At 51.0% G+C, this 27,403-nt stretch overlaps 1 protein-coding gene and 1 long non-coding RNA gene across 3 annotated transcripts in view; one reads left to right on the top strand and one right to left on the bottom strand.

The window, feature by feature from the left end:
- Positions 1-795, bottom strand: part of LOC115608498 — an 18,721-nt gene extending 17,926 nt beyond the window's left edge. For both annotated transcript variants that reach the window (XR_003991563.1, XR_003991562.1), the window contains exon 1: positions 713-795. This is a non-coding gene — a long non-coding RNA (uncharacterized LOC115608498). The remainder of the gene's footprint in view (positions 1-712) is intronic.
- On the top strand, positions 429-27,337 carry RAMP1 (receptor activity modifying protein 1). Its single transcript, XM_030487380.1, has 3 exons — positions 429-1,163; positions 15,802-15,940; positions 25,995-27,337. Exons 1-3 carry the CDS (start codon positions 1,124-1,126, stop codon positions 26,248-26,250), a joined length of 435 nt encoding a protein of 144 aa, XP_030343240.1. The 5' UTR covers positions 429-1,123; the 3' UTR covers positions 26,251-27,337.
- The last annotated feature ends 66 nt before the right edge of the window (positions 27,338-27,403 follow it).

Genomic DNA, 27,403 nt, shown 5'->3' on the forward strand with positions numbered 1-27,403 from the left:
AGCACTGTAAACTTGGTCCTCAGCTGCAGCTGAGGCCTCAACTTTAGTTTTTTCCCTGTTCATATCAAGCTGAAAGCAGCCATAGGCTTTGCTCTACATTAACAACAGCACACGCTGCTGGTTGGGCTCCCCAGACATGATTCTGCTGTTAGGCAGGTGTTATTAACAGTTTAGGACAGAACTGGCTTTCTGGTATGCAAGCTGTTTTGTTTCTGTTGGCAAAGCAGAAACATGGATGATGTGAAACACTCAAGTTAGCACCCTGTGCTGGTCATTCCTGTTTCCTTGTTTCTTGTTCTTCTCCCTTTGAAAGGGAGAGCTGACTTAAAACCTTAAGAGAACAGATTTAGGGGGCAAGGACCTCCCTCCAGCTTGAGCCCTCACCCTCTATCCGGATCATCTTAAGTGACACTCCGCGTTGCCAGCTGCAGGTGGAGCTGTACGAGCTCAGTCAGGATTTTCCATTCGGTTAAAGCAAGCAAAAAAACCCCAAAACCCAACGACAAAAAACCCAACAAACCACAAAACATTTCCTCCTAAGATTGCATTGCATCCGCTATGCTCATAATCAACACTGTAAAAAGAAGGAAGGGAGGATTTTTAGCCCGGGGCTAGAGAGAAATTCCTTTGGTGGAAGTGCAAGGAGGGCTAAGAAAAAAAGGGTTTCTCGGTGCTTTCTTTTGTTCCCTGTCCCGTGGCTCTAGACACTCACCTGCCCGTTCCACCGGGAGGAGATGGAGCTAACGCTGCCTCCCCCGGGCATGACGGTCTCAGCTAAAGCCTCCTGAAGTCACCTGCCTTCGGTCGTGGCTCCCACTGAACGAGAGAGCCCGGGGGCTGTGCTGAAGGACCCCCGGCGGAGCGTCACATCACATCGCATCGCATCGCATCGCATCGCATCGCATCGCATCGCATCGCATCGCACCGCACCGCACCGCACCGCGGGAGGCGCCGGCGGGGCAGGCACTAGGCGGGGCGGCCGGAGACCGGGCCCGCCCCGTGTCCCCCCCGCCCCGCTACCGGGAGCGGAGAGGAGCGGAGCCACGACCGGCGCTGGGGGAGGATCTCGCCCGCCGCCCCGCTCCCTGCCGGGGCCGGGTGTGCGGGGCAGAGCGCGGCGGCGATGGCCCTGCTCCCGCGGCGGTTCCTCTGCTTCGTGCTGGGTAAGTAGCTGCGCACCCCCCGGCTCCAAACTTACCCGGTGCCGGGCGGGACGTGGGGAGAGCGGCGGTACTGTGGGGCGGGGGGCAGCGGGAGGAGCTCCCCTGGAAGCCCCGGTGCCTCTGCGCTGCGAGCGGAACGGGTGCGCAGCACCGGCCGGCTCCTCGCAGGCTTTACCCCTGACCCGATCCTGAAACGTGCCAAGGCTCCAGCACGGGTGGAAATGAAAACGAGAAATCATTCCAGAGCGTCAGGACATAACAAAACATCTCATTTTCTCCCTAAATATGCCAGATGAAGATGCTGTCAGACACAGCCTGTTTGGTGTAGGATTTCCCGTTTGGTAGGTGAGATTTTACTGAGGCATGCTTGTGCAGGGAGACGTCCTCTGGCATTTGTTTCAAAAGTGGAAATTAATTACCAGGAGACTGCTTTAGGAGTCTCTGTTTACCTGTTTCTGAGGCACAGGGAGAGGACACAGCTAGAAGTGCTTGTTTAAGCAAGCTGAGGTTGGGCTTTCTGGGTTTTGCAGGTGATCAACTTAAAACGAGGTTGGAAATCCTGGTATTGCTTGGTTATTTTCTCAGGGTGTAACATGCCCGGGTTTTGCTGATGCTCCCAGCGTTTCATATGCAACAGGTCATGCAGTGCTTGTAACCAGTGTATCTGCAACAGAAAGCTTGGAAGGATCATGTATTGGTGCTCTGTAGAAGAAGTGTGTTTGTTTAAGGTTACTTAAAAGGGGGACTGAGACCCTCATCCTGACACCGGTCTTCATGAAATCAAAGTGCTCTGTGGGGAAGCCTGGATTTCTCCTTCTTTCCCTTTCTTCTCCTGTGCTGGTTTTCTCCTCCGAATCCTGGTGAATAATGCATTGAGCTATGCTGCATGTAAAGGTCTTATCTGTACCACATAATTAACTATTTACTACTCTCTAGCTGGCAGTTATTCCCAGGAACGAGAACGCTGTGCCATTAGATGAAGCACATTCTTCATGCTCGGTTGCAGGATAAGGCTCTGGGCTCCCTGGCTGGGGAGGGAGCATTCCCACACACAAACCTGTGGCTGATTTTGCTGCCAGTGAGGACTAATTCCTGCTTAGTTAGGATTTCTGTCAGCTCTGTTTTCCCAGTTCCTTTCCGCTTTTGCTGCCCCTTCCTTCTTTTGGTTTGGGCACTGTAACTTTGGGAAGTGAAGAGAGCAGAAGGTGGCGATAACTCGAGGATGCTCTTTTCCATCCCCAGTAGCAGGATGTCTGCCTCTGTGTGAGCCACTGAAGTGGTGTTGGGTGGTGGATGTATTGCTAAAGAAAAAGCGAAACAACAAAAATCCCCCCTGTTTGAGCCTTTCTGCTTTACACACAGACAGGGCTGCACTGAAATTGCGTGCAAAAGCTGAGGCTCAGGAAGTCCCAGTGGAGTTGTGAATTCTGAGGTTGCTGATGCTTCTGAAAATGAAAAGGGAAAGATAAAAGGGTGGTAAAAAGCTCTGCTCACAGGAGTGCCAGATCTTTCTACCATGAGTGCTGTCGTGGAGCTGGGGTGCCCCTGCTCAGTGCCCAGTCTCAGTGCTTGCATGGGGAGAGAGCATCGTCTCTGTTCCTGTAAGTCGTGCCACGCGCCATTGCAGAGCCTGTTTGGAAAGGCAGCGAGCAGGGAGGGAGGATGAGGTTTACAGCCATGCGCTGGTGGTTTTACTGCCAGTTTGTGCTTGCCACCGCCTTGGGACACGCTCTTGGACAGCTTTCCTGGTCACTAAAGCACCTTCCCTTGCAGGTTGTCGAGAGCTTTATGAATGGCCATCCCTCTGCCACCATAACCCCTGGCTGTACCAAAGCTGGGGTCCAGATCCTAGAAGGATCATCTGAGCTTTCCTCCTATGCAAGAAAAGCCTTTCTTGTAAAGCTCAAGCTTAAAGTAACTTTGCAACTGGCTGCAAAGTCCCTAAACAGCAGTGATGGTCAGGGTATCTGCTGCCTAAAAATGACCTTGGTCTTATTCAGCAGGCTGGAGATCCAGCTGTATCCCAAGGTAACCACTTCCATTAGAGGTAAAAGTAGGTTTTTTCTGGGTTTTGGCTGCTCAGAGGGAGGGAATGAGCCATGCTCTTGCTCGTTGTTACTGCGAGCAATGATGATCAGCACCACGCTGCTCTGCAGCCTTGTTTCGGTCTGTAAGAGGTTATTTAAAGGCTGGGTTTCACAAGGAGACTCATTATTGCTGGCGATGATGGATGAGGTGGGATTATGGCTCAGGAGCTAGGTCAAGGTTGTGCAGGGGGAAGTTAACAGGCAAACTCTGTTATTTCTGCTGAAAGCCGCATAGATTTATAGACAGTTGGGCCCCCTTTGACGGCACTTCTGCTGCACCTCTGGCTGAAGGTGGTGCAAAGAAGTGCTAGTGGCATCCCTCAGTGTCCCTGTGTGCATCCCCAGGGATACTGGCTGGCATGAAAAGGGCTGGGCAACACTCGCTGCTGTTGCTTTTGGGGCTGTGGTGCAACTCACAACCATGCTAGCAGGTGGCTGGAGATCCTGCGGGGATGAACATTCCCCATGCTGGCATTTGCTGTCGCTTCCTGTGCTGGTTTCTCGTTGCACACAGTACTGTGCTCTGGTGCTGTGATGGCTTGTGGTTTCAGATAGGTGTGCTACTGAAAGATGTAAGAGAGAATTGCAAATAAGGCCAGTAAAACATTAATAAATCAATTAATATCATATTGACTTGCAACTGGCTGCAGAGTCAACACAGGAGGGACGTGGAGCTGCTGGAGCGAGGCCAGAGGAGGCCCCGGAGCTGCTGCGAGGGCTGGAGCAGCTCTGCTCTGGAGCCAGGCTGAGAGAGCTGGGCTGGGGCAGCCTGGAGAAGAGAAGGCTCCTGAAGGGGAGACCTTAGAGCAGCTCCAGTGCCTAAAGGGGCTCCAGGAAACCTGGAGAGGGGCTTTGGACAAGGGCCTGTAGGGACAGGACAAGGGGAATGGCTTTAACCTGCCAGAGGGGAGACTGAGATGAGCTCTTAGGCAGAAGCTCTTCCCTGTGAGGGTGCTGAGGCGCTGGCACAGGGTGCCCAGAGAAGCTGTGGCTGCCCCATCCCTGGCAGTGTTCAAGGCCGGGTTGGACACAGGGGCTTGAAGCAACCTGCTCTAGTGGAAGGTGTCCCTGCCTGTGGCAGGGGGTTGGAACTGGATGAGCTTTAAGGTCCTTTCCAACCCAAACCATTCTGTGATTGTATGATTCCCTCACCTCAAAGCATACTCAGTAATGCCTGCGTGTGATTTGAGCTTGAGCACCTCTTTTAGAAGAATACTTCATCTTGCTTTAAAGACTAATGAAGGCAACTGTGTCTCTGTGGAAAGCATGTGAGTGATGAAAAATTACTTCCACCGTGTAATTTTATGTACCGTTCACATACATGCCAGCTCAGTTCCTATAGGAATGGGTGGCGTATGTGTTTGGTAGGCCGGATGCAGGCTGTGTTTTCTGGTCAGGAAGCCACTTGGCTTGGAGAAATTGAATTGCATTGATTAACTTTGAGATGTTGTCGAATTAAACAGCTGTTAAGCACCGACACCATAATCTTGTATTTGTAATGACCCTGGAGGTTGTGGGTAATGAGAATATAAACGCCATGACCTGGAATGAAATCAGAGACCTCATAATAGCTAAAAACAGGGTTGGCATCCTTCATGTTTTCACAGGGCTGGAAATCAATATCGGGTCATTACAGAGTTGAGGGAGGTCTTGGAAACCTGCAGGTGGAAATCTAGAGTTATTGCTCTGTGCTAAGAAGTCCCTTCTGCCTCGCTAACCAGCTGTAAAGCCTGGCTGTCTTGTATTAGTGGGCATGTGTGGAGGTTTTAGCCCCACAGTGATGGTTGTGGTCACAGCCCTCATCTGCACAGGGCCGGCACTGAGTGAGGATGGAGAACACTACGGGGCAGCACTGGGTTTGAGGGAGAGAAGCTTATAGGGGAGTTGTGGCATGTTTCGACTTGGTCAGGTAGCTAAATACCTTGTTCCCTTCTAAAACACAATCATGGCTAGGGTTTGCTGCGCAAATTCCTGCTGCGGATAGGTGAGTACCAGGGAATCCCAAGCCCAGCGTGCCGTTGTGGTGCTGTGGATGCTGCCTCCGAGGCCACTGCTATTAATCACCAAATCCAGTAATGAACCTGCTTAGTGATTTCAGTACCTTGTCTGTGAGCTTCTACAACTTGAGCTTTTGAGAATGTAAAACCACAGCCTGACCCCTTGGGAAAGCATCCCAGTGGGTTGTGAAACGGGCAGCAGCCTGGGTCAAAACCTCTGGCAGCGCTCGGTTTCCTCCAAGGACAGGATGCGATCCCTCCAGGCTTCCCCATATCCTTCAGGTAGTGTTTGTTGGGAAAACAGCAGTGCTCTGTATGCACGAGTTGCAGAAAAGTGCCATCTCTGCCCGTTATTCAGCCGGAAGGAAAGAAAACTGCATTGAGAAACCTCAGTTAAAAGGGAAATGAATTATCCCTGGGCTGCTCACATGGCTTAGCAGCAGATTTTAGTCTGGAAAGTGTATATGGGCAGTATTCAGTCAAGCTGTTGTTCTTTGCAGCCTGTGAGGACTGCACCAACAAGACAGTTTGGTTTTCTCTCCAGTGAATTTTTATATATATTTATTTATTAAGTTCCTCTTTGTAGGCAATCTGTTGGAGTGAATAACATTTGCTTGGGAACTGCTTTTTCTTTTTATCTCTAAGGTAGTTCAGTAAAATGGTCCATAGTCCCATGGGCCAGAATAATTCACGTTTAACACACACAAACCCACTGAAACCTGAACCAACAGGACCGAAAGCGCGTTGTCTCCAAACCAATGCCGGGCACTTTTAACCTTGGTGTTAGTTTCCCTGTTCTTATTATAGCCTCAATCAACTGAAATAGCTGAAGGCAAAAAATAGTCGTGGGGGTGGGAGAAGAGAGCATTTGCCTTCAGAACATTCTTGAGGTCTTGAGCGTGGTGGCTGCTCGTTTCTCCCTGGCTTTCTCAGGGCCGAAAGAGAGAGCAGCCCAGCTTTGAGGCTGAGCTGACATCTGGCCCCTCTTGGCATGCCATGTTTGTTGATGCTTTAAAAATAACCCTAAAGCACAAGTCTAATGCTGGGTTAAGGTGTTGGGGTGACGATGCTGGAAACCTCTGTCCGCCCTGGGTCAGCATCCATTCAGCCCCTGCCGTTTGCAAAAGATGGGTGCCCAGAATTAAATGGGGATCCCTGGTTCAGCTCTTGTGGATCAGCAAGCAGGTATTTGATGGTGGTAATGGCCAGACCCGGTTTGAGCTAGGAATGGGTTAATGAAGGCAAATCATTTTTAAAAAGAGTCCGCTGTTCATTAAGGATGTAATTACCTTTATAACTAATTGCTCATGACAGATTTTTCCCTCTCCTGATTTGCAGTCAGCCAGCAGTTGTTTTCAGCATGCCTGGGTTTTGATTTCCTTCCTCCTTCCTCCCTTTTCAGCTGGTTTTGATTTTATTTTACTTACTACATGATTTTTTTGTGGGGAAAGAAGAATATTTGTCATTCTGCCTTACACAGAATCAAATCTAGGGACACATTAAGATTAAGTTCTGTTCCTGGAAGTGTGCTTGGCTGATGGGTAACAAGGACATACCGTAACGCCTGCTAACACATGTGGGGAGACTGAGGTGAAGAGAGAAACTGGACCAGAGCCCTGGCTCTTTGAACAGCCTATTTCAGTGTATTTAGTAGTTACTATTATTTAACAGCAATACTATAGGGCAAAAAGTGAACTCTTTGTGACCCAGCTAAGCAGGACCGTCCTGCACTGGGCTATGGGATGCAAAGTACCAGCATTTATTTTGCATAATCTGCATTTTACAGGAGCTGTTATGTGAAAACCTCTGTCAGAATGATGTTAAATTATCCTTTGTTTGGGCTGTTGCATTGTGGGTGCTCCATAAAATGGACTTGGGAAGAGGACTGACATAGTGCAGCAGTATCTCTGTTGCCTGAGCATCTCCTGAGCGTGGCAGGGATACAGCCTGGGGAAACTGTTTTCTGTGGGGCTTGTTGAGGCAATCACTTGATACCTTAGGGAGTCGCTGTATCTTGCAGTGAGTTAGTGCTTTGGAAGCCTTACACCATCCCAAAGCATTTCCACGTTTCTCAAGACTTCAGGAAACTAATCGCCTTGATGTTCAGGAGAACTAGAGTTGTCTTTTCCCTGCAGAACCTAAATATCTTTAATCTGATTTATTATCTCAGTGTAGAAAAGGGGGACTTCATCCCTGTTCCTGGAAAGGTTATTCCCCTTCATTTTATTAGACAAAGCAAAATAGAGATAGATGTTGGTTTTTTTTCCCCAGCCAGCACTAATGAGATGTTTTGCATACAACTGAACATAATATACCCAAAAGGATATCTGAGGTTTCAGTTTTGGCATCCTGTTGTGCCTGTGAAGGAAGTAATATATCTATCGAGCTGATATTTTGCTGTCATTCTGTTTTTGCTAGGATGGGGGTGTTTGAGTTTTCGCTATCATTTTATACTTATCCCAAGCATTACAAGAGGGCACAAAATAAGCTGCGTAAAAATAACTGCCAGAGTTATTTGTTGAAGCTGAGGTAGGAGCCAGCTGTCTGAATGCAATGCCTGTTTGGGGGCTTCTTTTTGTGTTTTAAGCAAGTGCCTTATTAACCCGATAAGGCAGGACACACTTCCAACCAGTGGATTTGATGGTACCTTTGTTAACTGGTGGTCGGGGTTCCTGCTCAGGCTGTGGTGGGAGCAGGGGCCACCCATGGGGCAGCAGGGCAGGAGCTGGGCAGCACACTACCAGAGGAAGGCGGGTGACATCCCATGCGGGCAGGCTGCCACCCTGGGTGCGGGGACCCTGTCACTGGCAGCGGGACCCCCCAATGCCCAGGAAGAAGCATGGGCATCTCCAAAAGACACTTAAGGTTGGGTCCCTTGTCCTGTGGGAAAGCAGCGGCCGCGGTGTGATGGGCAGGGGAATCTCTGTGATTCTGTGGTCCCTTTGGCAGGCAGTGGGAGCCAGGACGCAGTGAGGAGATGCTGGGAAGAGAGATGAGGGCAAAGGGCTCCAGAGCTGTGTGCTGGCTAGCTTCATTAGCCCACTGCTCGCAAAGCGGCCCTAATTAGGGACCAAGCCATGGGGCTGATTGCTGGGTGCAGTGGAGCGTGTGGCAGCCCTGCTCCTTGTGGGGCAGCAGAGATGAGACCGAGGCAGGGTCCAGGGAGTGGGGACTGGAGCTGCTCCACTCGCCTCTCGCCATGGAATCCCAGGCTGGTTTGGGTTGGAAGGGACCTTAAAGCTCATCCATCTCCAACTCCCTGCCACGGGCAGGGACACCTTCCACTAGAGCAAGTTGCTCCAAGCCCCGTAGGTTGGAGGGATGTAGTCAACAGTAGTGTTTTGGTGCTGTGTGCCCTGTTTGCAGGTACATTGAGAAGACTGGGAAGTTCAGGGTGCTGGTATGGGGCTGCTGCAATTGGTGGGATGGTGTTTGTGTCCGGCTGCCGGTGTGCAGCTGAGCTGGAGCTGATGCTTATTTGTGATCCACTTGTTTCCGTTCGACCTTCTCCTCTTACTGCCTTTTACCGTAAGTATGTCTTCATGCCCGGTAGTGTTTATCCCCAGAAGTGTTTCTGGAGCATCATCATGCTGCCTCCATCCGGTCCATGTCCTTCCAGAAATAGGATTTCTGGGGATGCTCCTCTGGAAGCAGCAGTGGAACACTGCTGGCAGATCCACAGTGTATTCTTCAGACCCACATGTTGTGCTTTGTTCCCGAAGATCATAGAATCACAGAATGGTTTGGGTTGGAAAGGACATTAAAGCTCATCCAGTTCCAACCCCCTGCCAGGGATGGGGCAGCCACAGCTTCTCAGGCCTTTTTGGAGAGCATCTGCTGCCTGAACTTTCCACGTGGCGAGGTCCCTAACGGGACCATCCCAAGCCTGGCCAATTCTGCATTCACATATCTGGTGTCTCCCAATCCAGCAAGGTTTTACACTGAACCTCACTGCTGCTTATGCCCCTGGCATGGCATTTATGTCATGGCACCTCCCTCCATGGTGGATATTTGGCACAGAGGTCTCATTTTGCTGGGGTTTAATGGAATTGGCCAGCAAGTATTTATTCAGCGTCTGGGGAGGCTGTTTCTTGAGCAAGCTTGGATGGAGGGAGATGCAGCACATAGACCTGGGGGGACCCATGGTGGTGCTCTGCCCTGGAGAGCAGCTCCTACAGCTTGCTCCCCAAAGCAGCACGGGCAGAGCCTCAACCACTTACGTGTTTCTCAGGGGAATGTCTGATTTCCTGTGGTTGAGCTTTCCTAGCCCTGTCTCTTTTCATTTAACAGTCCTTAAGTCCTTTGAAAGCTTTTGTGGCTTCATGGCACTGAAGCTGTCAGATAAGTAAAACACGGGGTTGAGCCATCCGTCCGCAGACCTTGCTGGGGCTGTGCTTTGCAGCTGTGTCTGTGCCATGGGATGGGTTGGGATGGGATGATCCTGTGCTGGTGGGGGGGCTCACACAGGCTGCTTGAGAAGGGGATGGGTCCTTGTCTCCCTTACAGTCGCCTGCAGGGTTTGGACACCTCCATCCCTTTCACCATTCCGAAGCTGCCGGATCCCAGCACCCTGGAGCGGGTGCCAGTGCCCCCAGCCTGACCTGGCCGGGCAGGGAGGAGAGGCTTTAAACATACATTCCCTTACAAAACCAGGACAGAAATAGCCCTGCCAGGGCTCAGAGGTTTCATTTGACTGCAGGGGCACATCCCAGGCTATCAGCAAGCAGGGATGTTCACAGGCAGCTCCCTCCTTTCCCGTAGAGAAATAAACAGCGTCGAGCCAGCCACCGTGGTTCCCAAAACCCAACATCTGCATTTTGCTGTCCCCCAGCTCCAGCTGAAGGGGGTCACATATTTGCAAAGCTCCAGCTTCATTTTTGGCTGGTGAACCAAGCTCTGAAGCCCGAAGCAGCCCCATTGGAGGTATATTTTTAAGCAGAGGGTGTTGGACCCTTCTTGGGGATTTATTGGGCTGCAGATGCTGGAAGGGGCGGTTGTGCCTTTCTTCCTGCTTCTCCCCAGCTGACACGGGTGACTTCTGTCTCTCTCCTGTTTCTTGGCATGAGGTTTCAAGACCTGAGCTTCCGGCTGGGTTGTGCAGTGGTTTGGTTTTTGAGCCCGGTGTCTGGAGCTGTACCGCACGGCAGTCTTCAGAGTCTGATTCCGAAGGTGCTCCTCAGATGGGTGAGCTGCAGAGGAGATTGGTGCCCAGTGCCAGGCTCATACCTCTTTTGGGGCTCTAATTACCACCATGCCTGCTAGAGGCTATGTACAGAGCGGCTGCCCAAACCTGCTCTATCTGGGAAGCATGAAGTCAGGCTTAGGAGAAGGTGTGGGCAGGTAGGGGCAGTGCTCAGGGAGGTCCCCGGGGCAGTGATGCTCTCACGTCAATGGTCTGTGGACACCAACCAGAGCCCAGCTCAAGCACTGTGTGAGCACTGCTCGGAGCAGTGAGTTTATTTTTAGTCCTGTGAGCACTTGCTCCATCCCCCACAAAACCATCTGCTGGTTTGTTGGCTTTGAATCAACAAACACCCCCCCCCACCCCCAGTTTTCCATTTTTTGGCCACAAACTGGGATGTTTTTCATGCTCATCTACTGCCTTCATGCCCTTTCCTCCCACAAGTATTTCGGGCTGGGTCTGATCCTTCCCTTGGCTTCGTGCTTCAGTCTGGGCAGAGCACTGGGGTGCTGGGAAGGGGCTCGTTCTGACACAACCCAGGGATGCTCCCAAGGGTGCCCAAGCCCCTTTGAGGGGTACCAGATGCTCACCTGGCTTAAGATGAAAACTGGAGCTTGATTATGTTGAGTTACTAACTAGCAGTGAACGTGGTGGCTCTGCTGGTTGAAACTGCGCTTGAGAAACGCACTCGGTGAGGACTAGCTCAGCTGAACCGTTTGTAAATGTGGGTCCCAACACGAAGAGAAGGGTTGAAAAGCAAAATGAGGTGTCCTGAGACTAAAGAGCATGTGTTCCGCATGTACAGAGCGGCTTTCCAAGGGCTGTGCCTGCAAAATCCCCCCACCCCAAACCTGCTCTCCCAGAGTCTGGGGTTAGCCACAGGCGACTGTCTCCTTCCCAACATTGTTCCCAGCTGGTGAGTACTCAGTTTGGCAGCATGTGGCACATCTGTCCAGCTGGGCTTTACCTGCTTTAATCTCACAGGTTTCATCCAGTGCAGGATTCATCCCACTGGATGGGGACGTGGCAAAGGCAGGGCTTGAAGCACTCTCAGCGATGAGCTCCAGATTTCCAGCTGTTGTTGGGTTTTATTTTGCAACTGGGTCCAAACCACAAAACAACCACATGGAAAAGGATGGGAAAACAGGCTGCTTTCATCTTAGGCTTGTTGAGAGAGCTTATCGTTTCACAGGGGGTCACAGCACTTGGGAGAAGCCCAGGAGAAGATATTGGGATGTTTGTTCTTTGAGCTCAGAGCTTTACTGGTGCTTGGGTTTAGCTACATGTGGCTTGTTCATTGCCAGCCCTGCTGTGAGTGTCACTTTGCAATTATCTGTGATCTTCGGAGATTTAATGAGACCTCTGAGCTTTTAGATGAATATACCTGGAGGGTGCCAACAAGAAAAGTTCTGCAGCGGTGGCAGGAGGAGAAGGAGGACACGGTGTCCACCAGGTTGTTTTCTGGAGCTGTGATTCCGGAGCTCTTGGCCCAGACTCCAGCTGTAAGAAGTGGAATGGGAAAAAGTCCAATTATTTTCCTGAAGTTTTTGTAAGAACTCGGGACCAACACCGATGTTTTGCTGAAATACATGAGCGACGTGGGGGTTTTGCAGCTACCTGAACTCTGCTAGATGTTTGCTGGGACTCTCCAGGACATCAATCCCAGGGCAATCAAGAGGATCTGGGATGCCTGGAAAAGCCTTCCCTCCAATCACTTCCTCACCACCGCTCTCCAGATGTTCCCTGTGAGGAGGCAACTTAAGGATCCTTGAAATTATGTCTTTTGATAGGCAATCAGTGCTCCTCTTGGCAGTGAAGGGCGTCCATCAATGCAGGTCCTTGAGCAAGATAACCACCGCATCAGATGGTGCCTCCTTCCAGCAGAAGGCATCTTTGCATGCAGAAGGCAGTGTGCACACATGCTGCAAGGATAAAGTTTGGATGGCTTGTGGTGGTGTTGCTTGTATGATGCACAGGCTGAGGAGACATGGGAAGATGGACAGAACCCCCTGCTCTATGTCTAGGCGGCACCTAAAAACCAAGTGGGGCTTTGGAGGTCCTGCATGGCTCCAGTGGGATGTTCTCAGAGAAACCACTGCATTCCCGCAGCTCCCGATGCCATTTTTCCAAGGGGAGCGCTGAGGGCACATGAGAAGGGAGCTCTGGGAGGCAGCTCAGCCCCGGTATAGTCAGGTTTTGGAGCTCAGTTATTCAGCAGCTCCTTATGGCCTTCACGAATGGATGCTGCTAAGTGCAGAGACGTGACTGCTCCAGAGTTCAGTTATTTACAGCTCACTGCAGCTGACTTACACCATCTCCATCAGCAGGGCTGAGGGGGGAAGGAAAACCTTCTGGAATGAGACCCAGGAGTTACAAAAATCCCTCCCTGCTTTCCCCTTCCCCCTGCCCTGTTGTTACAAACCCTGAGCCCATCCTAGCCTGCTGTTTTGATGAATGGGGGTTTGGGAAAATCCAGGAGCCAGCAGGGAAGTATCTGTGTGTTTCGGGGGGACCATGTGAGAATGTGGCAGGAGGTTCTCCTCTCTTTGACCTTAAAATGTGCATTTAAAGCTAAACGCAGTTCTCCCTGCCCAGCTGAAAGCAAGAGCTGTGCTCACTGTGCCCAGCTCTGTCCTCACAGCGTTTAAAGCTCTGTGGAGCCTTTACTCCTCTTGGATGCTCTTTGCTTCTGATGTATAAAACAAAAGAGCCCTTCACAATAGTAAAACACTAATGTCCTCGTGAAACACGTTGGTCACTGGCTGATGGGTCTGGTTTCCCCAGGGAAGAGGATTTGCAGGCAGACCTCATGTGTAAGTATGGGAGAGACATCTTCCAGGAGCACGCTCTCTGCACTGCTCCATGGCATTACCAAGCCAAGGCTTGGCTGTCAGCATCTGCAGAAGGCAAGTCCTCATGTAGGGAAGGCAGAGCTCCTGGAGAACATTCCCAATGGGGGAAGGAGACGGTGATGTGCCTTGGAAGGACCTTCAGAGCTGAGACAAGAGGCAGGAATGAGTTGCATGCTTGGGGATGACAAAGCTCATGTGCTGGTTCTCTCCTGGCTGCCTATACCTGCATGTCCAACCCAGCAGTGTCTTTTGAGCTGCTTTGAATGACAAGTGCTTAATGCTCCCTGCGGTTTTCTTTTCACTTAGTTTGGGTTGGTTTGGGGGTTTTATGTTTTCTTTTCTTGTTATCATGCTGACTACCAGACACACGTGGCTTTGCAGGCATCACAGCCAGTTTGTGGTTCTCAGTTGCTTCATCCCCATGATTTATTTAGTGTTTCTCCTCTCTCCACCCAAGGTGGAGCTGCCTGTTAAGGTGTTTTCCTCTGGGTCTGTTCTGCAGGAGCAGCTGTGTGGTCGTCAGGAAATGTTTGGGCATCTCCAAGGACAGTTGTTTTTGTGGTATAGAGGTGATGACTTGTCTCTAGGCCCATCCATTCCAGTTGGGAGCTGGGAGGAGCGAAGCCAGGTGAAGGGCAGCCTGGCCATCCTCGGTTGACTCCTGCTTCGCTTTCTTCTTAAAGTGGCTTTGTCTTCTCAATTTGTCTCTACATTGCGCGTGTCTTGCTCATTTCTGCCTCGCTCCATTTCCTCCCTTGCTCCTCCATCCCCTCGGCAGCTCGTCTGGCTGGTTTGTGGTCTGTTTTCCTTCCCTCTCCTCCTCTCTCCCCTCATGCAGCTCTCTCCTGCTCCCCACTGAAAACATTTGCTGGAGGCAGTTTCTCTGCAAGCTGTTTGTCTGGCTGCGTGATGGGCATAATGTTTGCAGGGCACTTGTCCTTCCAGTGCATGGTCTTCACTGAGGGGTGACCCCTTGGGATGGCACCCTTGGATGGTGTTCCCTCAGCCATGTCACTTGTTCACTTGATTCATCCAGATTTGAAGGGATGGGAAGGGGAGAAAAGCCTCCCAGGCATCGATCATCCCTGAGCCTGCCCGGACTGAGGTTTGCAGTCCATCTCTCATGTAAAATTATTGCATATTGCACCTTCCTCTTCCTCCTGCTCCTCTTCCTCCCTTGGTGCTTTGCTTCAGCATCCCAAACCTTCCCATTTCAGAGTAGGGCTTGTCTCTGGTTGGATTTGATGATCTTAAAGGTCTTTTTCAACCTAGTGGATTCTATGATATACTCTGATTCTCTGGCTGAGGTTCTATTGTGCAGGTGCCATCGGGTGAGCCCCTGGGTGGCATCAACTGGGGAGAGCTTTAGATTACAATAAACTCATGTTTATTATTGCACCAGTGAGGGTTTGATGCTCCTCACCTCCCTTTCCTTGGCTTGATAACTCATGTTGTCTTATTTCAAGCTGGGCTGAAGCAGATGCCATGGTGGGAGGCAGCATGGGAGCCCTGCAGCCATCCGGAAACCTCACCCAAGGGTCTGGGGACCCCTTGCCACCCAAATCCCCCAGGAGGTGCTGGGTTCCTGGCTGTTCCCATAGGATGCTGGTCCCTAAGCAGTCCTAGGATTTATGTGTGGGCTGCAGAGGGCCTGCTCAAGGAGGTCATCCCCCGGACAGGAGCCACTGGTGATGACCCATGGCTTTCATATGCAGACTGCTAAATAAATAGCTAAATTCTGTTTTGGTGAAAAATAAGATAAAAATAAAGCCGCATTATTTTGCACAGAGTTATTTATGTGTAGCAAAATACAGAGCTGGTATGTGATGCCCGCCTGCAATGTACTCTAGGAGCTGCAAAGGCACTAGCTGGCACTTTGGGACCAGAGTATTATTTATAGCCAGGCTCAGTAAATCATTCCTCCTAAGGTTTATTTTCTTCAAGCCTGTGCCTGCTTCCCTTTGTAGCATTACTGCCCTTCTCCCTTCCCACTCACTAGCAGCATTGCACTAGTTGTGCACAAACTTGTAGAGAAGTACATCCACCAGAGATGGATGTTTGTTTCCAAGTGTGGCATCACGCTAATTTTTAAGGGGTCCTTCTCTCAGCAGCAGCAGCAGGGATCTGACTGGGAGCTGTGGGGTTGTTCCCTAACATCCTCTTATTCTTTTTGTAAACCAAAAAACTGGGAATTTAAAGTCCCAAGATGTGTGTCATGGGATCAGCAGAGAATAAATCTGCATCCTTACTTCTTTATGACTTACACGGCGTATTTTCAATAACTGATTTATCTAGCATCAAGCACTTGGCAGGGTAACAGTGGATGATGCTGCAGGGTCATAGCAATGTGAAGAGGGAAACAAACCCCCCAGAAGGAGGTTTTGAAGGAGCTGGTTGAGAGGGGTGTGTGGTTTGATGTTCAGCTTTGCTTTGGCAGATGCCCTCTGTGTGCAAAGCTGTGTGGGGACCGCGCGGTGGGAGGCAGGGGCTAACTCAGCTTGCTCCTCACCTGTCTTCCAGCCCATCACTTCATCGCAGCGACAGCGTGCCAGGAAGCAGACTATGGCTGGATGATCCGGCACTACTGCCTGAAGCAGTTCCAGCTCAGCATGGAGGGCATCGGGCAGCGGCTCTGGTGTGACTGGGATGAGACCGTGGGGTAAGGTCCCTCCTGTTCCGCCTGCACCCATCTTTGGTTTTGGGGGGTAAGGAGGTCAGTGGTGGGTTTTAGTTTTGAGGGCAGGGAACAAATGTGCCCTTTCACTCTGCTTTGCTGCTGGTGCTGCCCTGGCTCCATCCCTGCCAAAGGGCCTTCCCAGAGAGGTGGTGGATGCCCCATCCCTGGAGACGTTCAAGGCCAGGCTGGATGTGGTTCTGGGCAACCTGATCTAGTTGAAGATGTCCCTGCTCATTGCAGGGGGTTTGGACCAGATGAGCTCTGAAGGTCCCTTCCAACCCAAACAAGTCTGGGATTCTATAATTCTATCCTGTTTGCTTGTGGAGGGGCCACAAGGTGGGCTTGGAGGGGAGAGCAGTGGACGTTGTCCAGTACCTGGACTTCAGTGAGGCTTTTGGCACTGTCCGCCCTAAGATCCTCATGGACAAGCTGATGAACTGTGGGCTAGATGAGCAGACAGTGAGGTGGGTTGGAAAGTGGCTGAACAGTGCAGGCCCAGAGGGTGGTGGTTGTTGGGCAAAGACTAATTGGAGGCCAGCAACCAGTGGTGTGTGTACCCAGGGTTCAGTGCTACCGGGAGGAGCGGGTAACACACCACTGAGCCATGCTGCCAGCCAGAGGGATCTCAACAGGCTGGAGAAACGGGAACCTCACAAAGTTCAACAAGGGGAAGTGCGAAGTCCTGCACCTGGGGAGGATCAACCCCAGGCACCAGGACACGCTGGGGGCTGTCCAGCTGGAAAGCAGCTCAACAGAAAAGGCCCTGAGTGTCCTGTTGGAGAACAAGTTGAACACGAGCCACACACGTGTCCTTGTAGCAGAGAAGGTGAATGGTGCCCAGGGCTGCATTAGGAGTGTTCCAAGCAGACCCGAGGGAAGTAATCTTTTCCCTCTGCTCAGCACTGGTGGGGCCACCCCTGGAGTGCTGGGTCCAGTCCTGGGCTCACCAGTGCGAGAGAGACATGGACGTACGGGAGAGAGGCCAGTGAAGGACTGGGAAGATGATGAAGGGTCTGGAGCATCTCTCCTGTGAGGAAAGGTTGAGGGAGCTGGGGCTGATCAGCCTGGGAAGAGATGGCTCAAGGGGGGATCTTATTAAGGTATATAGATATCTGAAGGGAGGGTGCAAAGAGGATCGAGCCACACTCTTCTCGATGGTGCCCAGTGACAGGACCAGAGGCAATGGGCACAAAGTGAAGCACAAGAAGGACCCTCTGAACATCAGGAAACATTTTTTCACTGTGAGGGTGACTGAGCACTGGCACAGGTTGCCCAGTGAGGTTGTGGAGTCTCCCATCCTTGGAGATGTTAAAAAAAGCAACCAGCTCTAGGTGGCCCTGCTTGATCAGGGGCATTCGGAGAAGACAAGGTGGATCTCCAGATGTCCTCTCCAACCTCAGCCATTCTGTGGTTAAATGGTCTTTCAAGGAGTCCACCCTAAGCAGTGTTTGGAAATCAGGATGGTGGTCTCGCTCAGTAATGTACATATGAAGAAACCACACACCCCACTGGTGGAGCTTCAGTAGAAGACTGCAGCTGCCTGCTATATGCTGGGTATCAATGTGTTAATAAGGCAGTAGGTTAGGATCCCTGTCATGGCTCCATTACATCTTCTGGTGACTCACTGCTCGATGGACATATTTTCCATGAGGTTTTCCTTTTTTTTTCTCAGTACTCAGGTTCTCCAGACAGTCCCAAATGCCTTAACTCAGCTTGAAAACCCCACAACCCACTGAGATGCCTTCAGACCCTCTCTGTGAGAAAATCCCAGGCCATCCCACTGGATCTGATGGTTTGCCTGCTGCTTCCAGAAGTTGCGTGTTGATTTTTCTCAGCAACTAGAGGGAGAAGCTGGCACGGCGTGTGGCCTGGCAGCCTTGTGCTGAGCCTCCTCTTCACAATCAGTGTCAGGGAATTAGCAGTGCTTTACGCATAGGAGAAGCGGAGGTGCGGTCTGCTTTCCTGGTGGAGCACTCAGTGGCAACCTTTGGGGGGGATAAGAGGATGATAAGGGAACCCTACTTAATGCAACAGCATCAGGGAGCGCAGGGATGTCGCATATGTGGAACGTGCTGCTCTGGAGGGGGCTTTTTTGGCATGTCTTCGGTTTGGTTTTGGCTCTTTCCTGTTTCTAATCAGCAGAGCAGAGTTTTTCAGTACCGCCGTGGCTTAAATCATTCTCCTGGTGAGATGGTTTTGATTGAAGTTGCAAAGACCAGCCAGGGGCGTCCGTGTGCTGGTGTGAGGGCCTGAAAAGCCTGTTCTCCGCTATGAGCTGGCTTTCCACATCATACAGCACGGTTGTGCTGTGGCCTTTCTCTGGGGAAACAAAGTGGTTTGAGACACAAGTGGGGATCGAGGTCAGTTGGAAGTGGCGGGTGGATGTCGCTGCATGCCATGAGTGTTTTGCACAAGTATCAGAGTTTTTTGTAAGGTTTTGGTTGATTTCTAGCTTCACGGCCCCTTTCTTCTGTGCCAAATTAAAATATATATGTGTGTGTGTATGAAAACATGTGTGTGTGTATGAAAACATACATATATAGATAGATAGGTTTTGAAAAGGACAACTTGGGTTTTCCTTCCTTTTCACTGGTGACAAAATGCAGGGGAAGAAAAGAGAGTGGAAAGAATGTAGGAGGTTTTCTGGTTCTGAGAAATCTCATCTGGTCCTCAAAAATGTCCAGGGCCTTGGGGGTCTCCACGGAATCTGTCCCCCTCTATTGATACCTTTGCAGGCAGCATCCAGATGTGGTTCAGATGTGGTGAATGCTAGGAGAAGGGGATAACCACCTCCTGGGGATGAGCTCCCACCCCTGGAGCCATCCCAGCAGAGCTGTCCCCGTGCAGGGGCTGAGTGTGTCCCGGGGGTAGGACTTTGCTTTCGGTCTTGGTTTAGTGCTGTCTGCAAGCCTGGTGAGGTGCAATCCATTTCTTCCTTCAGCAAAGCCAATGCACAGGAAGCAGAGGTGTATTAAAGAGCTTGTTAAAGACCAAGCTCACATGTCCTGTTTTTTTTTCTCTAAATAGCTTCCACTAAACTTGTTATCCTTGAGGCACTTGGAGGAAACGCTGATAAACTTGCAGTGCTTAATTTAATTGTGTGAGTCCATTTGCTCCACATGAAAGCAAGGCTCGGGGTTAGTTAAGCAATGACATTCCTCTGATCTTCCTGTGCCCTCAGGACACTGGGAAAATCAGGTAGAAATAGCTTAGCTACTGCTCCAAATAAGCTGCTCTGGAAGGATAGGGATTTTAGGTGGCCACCTTGCTCAAGACCCCTGCTACCTGGGTGTGCTTGGGACTCGCCATCCCGTTTTAGTCCCTCTGGAGAGGGGCTTTGGACAAGGGCCTGTAGGGACAGGACAAGGGGAATGGCTTTAACCTGCCAGAGGGGAGATTGAGATGAGCTCTGAGGCAGAAGCTCTTCCCTGTGAGGGTGCTGAGGCGCTGGCACAGGGTGCCCAGAGAAGCTGTGGCTGCCCCATCCCTGGCAGTGTTCAAGGCCAGGTTGGACACAGGGGCTTGGAGCAACCTGCTCTAGTGGAAGGTGTTCCTGCCCGTGGCAGGGGGCTGGAACTGGATGAGCTTTTAAGGTCCTTTCCAACCCAAACCAGTCTGTGATTGTACGATCTTAGGAGAAAAAGCACTGTTAGGAGATGTCCCAGCAGGAGTGGGTAGGGGTGGCATAGACTGGCTGGTCGCCTCTCTAGCTTTAGGAGGAAAGACTGGGCTTCTACCAGGCATGAGACAGAGAAATGGAACAGGCCTAGAGCCTGTTTCCTCTCCATATCTTCCCCCAAAGGAATTTATATGCTTGAAACCTGTCTGAAACAAGAAGGAGACATGTTTGAAGGTTTTGCCTCTGCCAGGCCCTGTACCAGCAGCAGCATCTGGTTTGGAGCTGTGATTTCTCGTACGTGGCATTTAGCAGGGAAATGCCCATTAGGCCCATCATTTACTGCTCAATTGAGAATGACATGATGGGAACATCATCTGGATAAATGAGTTGTCTCAGCGGAGTTTGTAATTGTGGTTTATTGGTCCTATTTATAGGCTGCAGATTATCCTCCCATCTTACCCTCTGGGGTATTAACCGAGCTCCTGCATTACTGGTACTGCTGCTTTCAGGTGTAATGGAGGGGTCTCTCTGGACCAGGAGTGTTTGGTGAGGTTGGGCTTGGACCATGTGGACAAGCACCAACTCTCTGAGGGTGGTCCATCATCACTGAGCTCTGCTGGCTTTCTTAGCTGTGCTTATTTGGGGAAAGTTGATGTTTTTTCATGTACAAGTCTTACTATATAGCAGGGAAACTTGTGTGAGCTGTTACATGCTTCAGGAATGGGATGCCATGAACACTGTCTCCTGGGAAAAGGGAAGGGCTGCTGAGAGGTGTTTTCCCTTGGGTTCTCTGGTTTCTTTCCCTCTCTTCCTGCCCAAAGGACGAGTGATCTGGCATGGCTTTGGATGCTGCTGTGTGCTGGTGCCTGCTGGGTTGCTCACTGACCAGGGGGAGCTGGTCTCTCCAGCCTCTCCGTGGTGTTGTCCCGTGGATCCCTGGCCCAAGAGTGATTTAGACCGAGCATCCAGAGTTTTGTTTTCCAGGGCTGCCCTTTTATTCAAAAGGCAGATGATTGTTTAGCTGGAGGTGTGCTGTGGGCTCCTCTGCTCTGTGGTGGTGGCCGAGCTGCTTTGATGGGGAGCTCAGCTGTGCATGACTGATTATCCTGAAGATCAACTTGCCTATTTTGATTCCAGGTCCAGATTCATCAGCATGGCAGCTGAGCTTTGGGGCTGGCTGTTGTCTACCTCGGGACAGCTACTTTGGGGCTGTTCAGCCTGGAGAAGAGAAGCTGCCTGGAGACCTCAGAGCAGCTTCCAGTGTCTGAAGGGGGCTACAAGGATGCTGGAGAGGGACTCTTCATTAGGGACTGTAGCGATAGGACAAGGGGGAATGGGTTTAAACTTAAACAGGGGAAGTTCAGGTTAGATATAAGGAAGAAGTTCTTTACTATGAGGTTGATGAGGCACTGGAATGGGTTGCCCAAAGAAGTTGTGAATGCTCCATCCCTGTCAGTGTTCAAGGCCAGGTTGGACAGAGCCTTGGGTGACATGGTTTAGTGTGAAGCGTCCCGGCCCGTGGCAGGGGTTTGGAATTGGGTGATCTTAATGTCCTTTCCAACCCAAACCAGTCTATGGTTCTATGATTCTATGTGGCACTGGGGCTGCTGGAGGGATTGGGCTGCCAGCTGCTCACCCACCATCAACAGGACCTGATGACTTGTCAGTAGTTTTCCTGCATGTTTTTGGCTTGCTGGCAGGCTGTGGCCAGGGGTTTTGCATGAAAGTGGGATGGGGAGATGCTCATTGCGCTGAGCGGTGCCACAGCTGCAGGCGTCACTCCAGCCGAGCCAGGCGCCTTCATTCCAAATATATCCGCCCTGTGGCATGCTGAAAGATTTCTGGGGAATGCTTTCTCCTCATCCTGTGGGGAAGGAGCTGCCCAGTGTGAGCGTGCAGGCTGACAGCTGCAGCCAGGACCAGAAATGAGGGATGATGCTGCCAGCTCCTGGTACCCTGCCCCACTCCTACCCCTGCCTGGGGGCTGCTCTCACAGCTGTCAGTACACTCACTGTGTGTCTTTGGGTTATTTATCCATTATCTTATAGAAAACAGATTGACCCACTCTCTTAGTATCTCATTATCTACTTACTTATCTTCAGGTTGCCAGATCCCTGTTGGATACTCCTTTAGCATATCTGCAAGCTTGCCCTGCAGCCTTGCAGAGGAAGAAATCAATTTCTTCTTTTAATTTACAACACAAAAGGAAAGCCTTGCATTTTGAGTTTTGTAAGGTTGTTTTTTTAACTTCTGAAGCAAAGGGGTTTGGGGAGGACAGGAAAAATCCTGATACCTGTGGCAAAAGGGGAGAGCTGGTGATCCTGTGAAGCCCAACCGGCCTCCGCAGTGTAACACCGTCCGCACCCAGGCGCTGGCGAGGAGTAAATGGCAGATCAAATTCCAGTCTGGGTTGCAGTGGTACAAAACCAGAGGCATTGCTTAGGATTTACAGCAGGGTGAGCATTCGGATCCCATCAAACCATAAATCAGGCCTAGATTGCTTCCCACCAGCAGCCCAGCCCCATCTACCCGCAGGCGTTTGTCCCCACGTGGTCCCCGCGCTGCCCGGCCTCCTCCTGCTGCAGCATCCTTTCAACCCAAACTGTTTCCGTGGCAACAGGGAAAACAGTTTTAGTCGCAGTTCATGTTGGGTAGGGGAAATAATATTTAGAAGTAAGCAAAGCTGTGCCCTTCAAGGCAGGCTGCCTGTCTCCCTGCCCACCGCCTGTGGATGGCTTGGGATAACCTGCCCTGTTGCCGGTGCTTCCTACATAAGCAAATTAATCCCAATTTTTGTATTTGTTTTAGTAATTAAAGCTGGTCTTTTAAGGCATTTTAAATTAAGATGCTGCTATTTAAGGCAAAGCCAGGGAGAGGAGGGGTGGAAGAAGAGGGAGGTGACGTGGATGCAGACTGCTGCTCCTTTCGCTCTCTCCCCGTGTCTGGTGGTCTCTGGGGACATGCTGACCATCATGGTGAGCTAAGGACACTCTTCACACTCAGCGCTCCTCCAGCCGTGGGCATCCCTCCATCCCTCCATCTCAAAGCTCAGGCAAGCCCCCAAGAGCTGCTGTTGCTGGGGGAGCTGTCACTGGGCTGCAGGCAGTTCTTGGCACCGGGAAAGATCCCGGAGCAGCCCCAGCCCGGTTGGGAAAAGGGAGCATGACTTAGGGACGCTTTTCCTTGAAGCTCTCCTCAGGGTTGGAGGAAGCTGGACCAACCCAAGTGCTCTGCCCAGGATTTTTTCTGTACATACAACAGGACATTCCTTGCGAGTGGCAAGGGTTTCAAATACCTTCTCATGCGGGCAGAGGCGCCTGATGGAAAGACTTCTGTTGCATCCTGTGGTTCCAAATACCATCTTAACTAAGTCCTCTGATGCCAGCCAGGTTTTGCAGCTTGGCCGTTGACTGTTATGAATAGCACATGGCATGTAGCTTTGGGCTGCACTTCCTATACATAGCCCCTGGCAAACAGCATTAAAAACGTGCTTCCTTTGATTACCTCTTGCTCCCAGGCAGGTTGGGAATCTGGGGACAACCATCCTTAGACATTGCATCCTTAGATCCTCTGGCTGCTCTGCAGGGCTGTTGGGGACATGCCATGGTGCAGGTCCATGGCCCGGTGGCTTCTCTATGGCCTCATTTACCCTGACTGAACTAGGCCATCATGGAGCTTGTTGGAAGCCCAGCCAGTGATCTGTTCTGGGGTTAACCCCCAGCTTTCAGCCATAAGACCCTGCTCAGCTGTTTTTAGAGGACAGCCAGGCCCTGGTCCGTGGGGCAAGGGAGGAAAGGACACAGGATGCAGGTATTTCTCTGCACACCCCCTCTGATTTGGGGTTGGTGGCATTCAGATCTCTTAGGTCCTCCCCAGAAAATGATCTGAGTGTTTTGCCAGGCATTGCAATACCCAGATGACACTGACTTGGCTTTCCGTCAAAAGGAAAGGTATAATCTCTGGAGGTTTTGTTTTGGAAGGTCTGTGCCTTTTCTTAGCTGGAGGAGATGGTGTTTTGGGAGATGGAGGCTTGCAAATGAGCTGTAGGGTTGTCTGAAAGACAAAAGCTTGACTCTACCCTCTCTCCAAAGAGAGTTTTAACTCTCTACCTGAGGATTACATCTCTTTCTGGACACCAGAAGTAAGAGTGATCATCCTTGCAGCTCCCAGAGCTCAGCTCGGCTCTGTCTGGCTGAGTGCGGTGGTGGGACCTTGCTCACCCGGTCTGGGCTGAGGATGGCAAGGGGAAGCCATCCTGAGTAGGGAAACAACCCCCTGAGATGTTCCACCATCGGCACAGGCTGAATTCCCAGTGGGACCATGCTAGTGTGGTGCTAACATCATAATGTGGCTCTGCATATGAGGAGAGAGAGAGAGAACCGGGTGCTGCTTTGGAGACGCAATGGGATGAATGTTCACTGTGGCTGTGGCAGGGAAGAGCACGCTCAGCCCCGGGCGTCAACACTGCTGCTCTCCAGTGGGATCTTGATCCCTTCTGACAAGGCATTGCAAGCAGCAGCCTGGGCCTGACCAGTCTGGTTTATCCATATCCCAGCAAATGGATTCCTTTGGAATCCCTCTGCGGCAGCTGGTGATGTACCTGTAGTGAGGAGCTCCTCCATGCCATGTGTCCAAGTGCTCTGCGTATGAGAACAGAAGGTGGACCACGTCTTGAAGGACCATTGTCTGAACACCATGAGATGCAGCAGCTCAGGACCCGTGCAGCTGGCAAGGGATGGGCTGCGTGGTGGCTGGCAGCTCATGTCTATGGATGGGCAAGGGTCTGTGAGAGAAAGTGGGAGAAATTAAACCACCCAGCTACAGCTGAGAGTTTGGCTTTGCTTTTAGTTGGATGTTCATAAAAGTACCATGGTCAAGTAGTGCTTTGGGTGAGCAAAGGGCAGAAAATCATAGAGTCACAGAATGGTTTGGGTTGGAAGGGACCTTAAAGCTCATCTAATTCTAACTCCCTGCCTATGAATAATGGGAGCAGGTATTTATCAAGACAGAAGCATGGGTTGAGCTGGGGAAGGGCTAAGCCAGCTGCTGTACAGCCCTTCAGTTTTAAAAATAGCTTTTCTGTTAACGCTCTCCCTCTGGTTCCTGACGATGCTTCAGCTCTCAAGATCTCCTAAGGATGCTGATGGACGGGAAATGGTAATTTGGCACATTGGGATGCTGAGCAGAAGCTGCTTTTAGTAGCTCCAGGCGCCCCATTAATTAAATGAGGGGCTCCCTCCGGCGCTGCCGTGTGCCAATGGGTACAGCAAAGGCAACTGCTGCCGGCCTGAAAACCCGGCTGATGAGATGCAGAGTCCACAGCAAGTAGCTGGGAAGCTGCTTAGAAAGTATTTGTTGCCCCAGGTGGGTTTTTAATTGGCTGGCTGGGGTTCGGTTTGCTCTGCTTCTGTAGGATCAGGCCTAATTGGCATGGGGAAAGAAACAGTTCTATATACACTTTGTTTTTATGCATAGCCTCAAAAAATGGACGTGCTGCCTGCTGAGAGGTGGGATGGGTTGTGGTCCTGTGGACCTGCAGAATAAGGTAGTGCGAAGAGATGAGCTTCAGAAGTGTATGCTGTTGGTTCAGATGCAACCCCCCTGTTTTTAGGCAATTCAAAGAGAATTTTAAGTGGATTTGATGTACTCACTGTTGTCCCCTTTTGGCTGAACTTTTGCCATTGTCATGGTTTAAGCCAGCTGAACCAAGGACAGCCCTGAAGGCAGAGCAGCTTGCCCAGCTGCTGGTAGCTCAGGATGGGTTTCCTGAAGGGCTTTCCCTAAAGATGCCAGATGGGTATGTGAGTCCAAGCGGTATTTTCTGATAGCGCTGGTCTGACCATGAATCCTGCAAAAATGAACAAAACCAAACAAAAAAAGCCCCTTGCTTCTAGTTGTTTCTGTAAATATTAATTCTGTTTTCATTTACTTATAGAATCATAGCATGGTTTGGGCTGGAAGGGACCTTAGAGCTTATCTAATTTCAAACCCCTGCCATGGGCAGAGACGCCTCTCACTAGATCATGTCGCCCAAGGCTTTGTCCAACCTGGCCTTGAACACTGCTGGTGATGGAGCATTTATGACTTCTTTGGACAACCCGTTCCAGCGCCTCACCACCCTCACAATGAAGAACTTCTTACTTATATCTAACCTGAACTTCCTCTGTTTAAATTTAAACCCCTTTCCCCTTGTCCTGTCACTGCAGTCCCTGATAAAGAGTCCCTCTCCAGCATCCGTGTAGCCCCCTTCAGATACTGGAAGGCTGCTCTGAGGTCTCCATGCAGCCTTCTCTTCTCCTCAAATAAAACAAACACATCTATAATAGAAAGTATATAACATTTTATATGCTATGGGGGAGTGCTCTTGTCAGGGTGCTCGTGCCTGGTGCCACCCCGGTGCCCTTGTCTGTGTTGCAGCACCTATGGGGAGCTGACGAACTGCACGGTGCTCATCGCCGAGAGGCTCGACTGCTACTGGCCCAACCGGCTGGTGGACGAGTTCTTCGTGGCCGTGCACAAACAGTACTTCAGGAACTGCTCCCCCTCCGGCCGGGCGCTGCACGACCCCCCCAACGGCATCCTCTGCCCCTTCATCCTGCTGCCCATCCTCGTCACCTTGCTGATGACCGCGCTGGTGGTATGGAGGAGCAAACGCAGCGAGGGCATTGTGTAGGGACACCCTGCCGCTGGCACAGGCGAGGGACCGCCTCTGGACTGTGTCTGGTTTTGGGAAGACCTTGGCAGAGGAGCATCACTGGGGGTACCAAGCCCTGGAGGCAGAGACAGCAGTGCCACAGCTCCTCCTTTGCACCACACACGTGCCACTTGCCTGGCATCAGGAGGTAATGGCGAGGTCGATGGGTCTGGGTGCAACGAGACCATCACGGCTTCCTCTTGTCCTTTTTGTTTTCTACACCAGGAAAGGCATCTTCTCCCCCAGCACGAGGCCGAGGCCTGCACTGGGTGGGTTTCGCCTTGGAGATGGGGAGCTATGGGTGAAGGGTGGCAGTGGGAGGACGTGGTGGTGGCCTTGGCAGTGCTAATGAGCAACGGGAATAAGGTGCTTTTCCTACCCAAATAAACACATAAATAAACCAGGTGCCCGTCTGTGGTGTGAAGTCTCAATGCTCACCCCTCTGTGAGGACCTCCCCTCACTGCCCTAAAGCAGCCTCTGTGATCCTGGAGGCTCCCCCCTCACCTTCCCCTTCAATAGTATTGACCTCTACTCCATAGACACTCTTTGGGGTGGCTCTCTAGATTTCTTGTCACCCCTTCAGGCACTGGAAGCTGCTCTGAGGTCTCCCCAGAGCCTTCTCTTCTCCAGGAAGAGGCTTTCTGGAAGATGATTACCTGCCTATGATAAAAATAAATGGAAGGAATAAAAAAAAAAAAGCCCCACTAAGCCCAAAACTAAAAACCAAAACCCAAACAAGAAAAAAAAGCAGCAAATTGTTACAAAAGCTGCCTGGAAGTTAAAGAAGTTGATTCCTGCACAAGTGCTGTTGGCTCAGGAGCCTCCATCCACCAACTGGCCATGAGCGAAGGTGACACTTTGGGGACATACAGGATGGTTTTGCCTTCTGCCATCGCAGGAGGTCCATGGGGGTGCAGGATGGAGATCAGATGGAAACGTGCCCCTGGTGGTGCCCAGCTTAGTGCTTTGGTGACAGGCAGAAATCGAGGGTGGCTGGAAGGAGTATAGATTAGTTGCATCTATACAAGTGTAATTAATATGTATATAAATAAACATATACATATATAAAAACAGAAAACCCCAAAAGAAACAGCTTCTTGTGTTCAGAAAAAAATAATTCAGTTTATTTTC

The sequence above is a fragment of the Strigops habroptila genome, chromosome 5 (assembly GCF_004027225.2).
Source record: "Strigops habroptila isolate Jane chromosome 5, bStrHab1.2.pri, whole genome shotgun sequence".
Classification (NCBI taxonomy): domain Eukaryota; kingdom Metazoa; phylum Chordata; class Aves; order Psittaciformes; family Psittacidae; genus Strigops; species Strigops habroptila.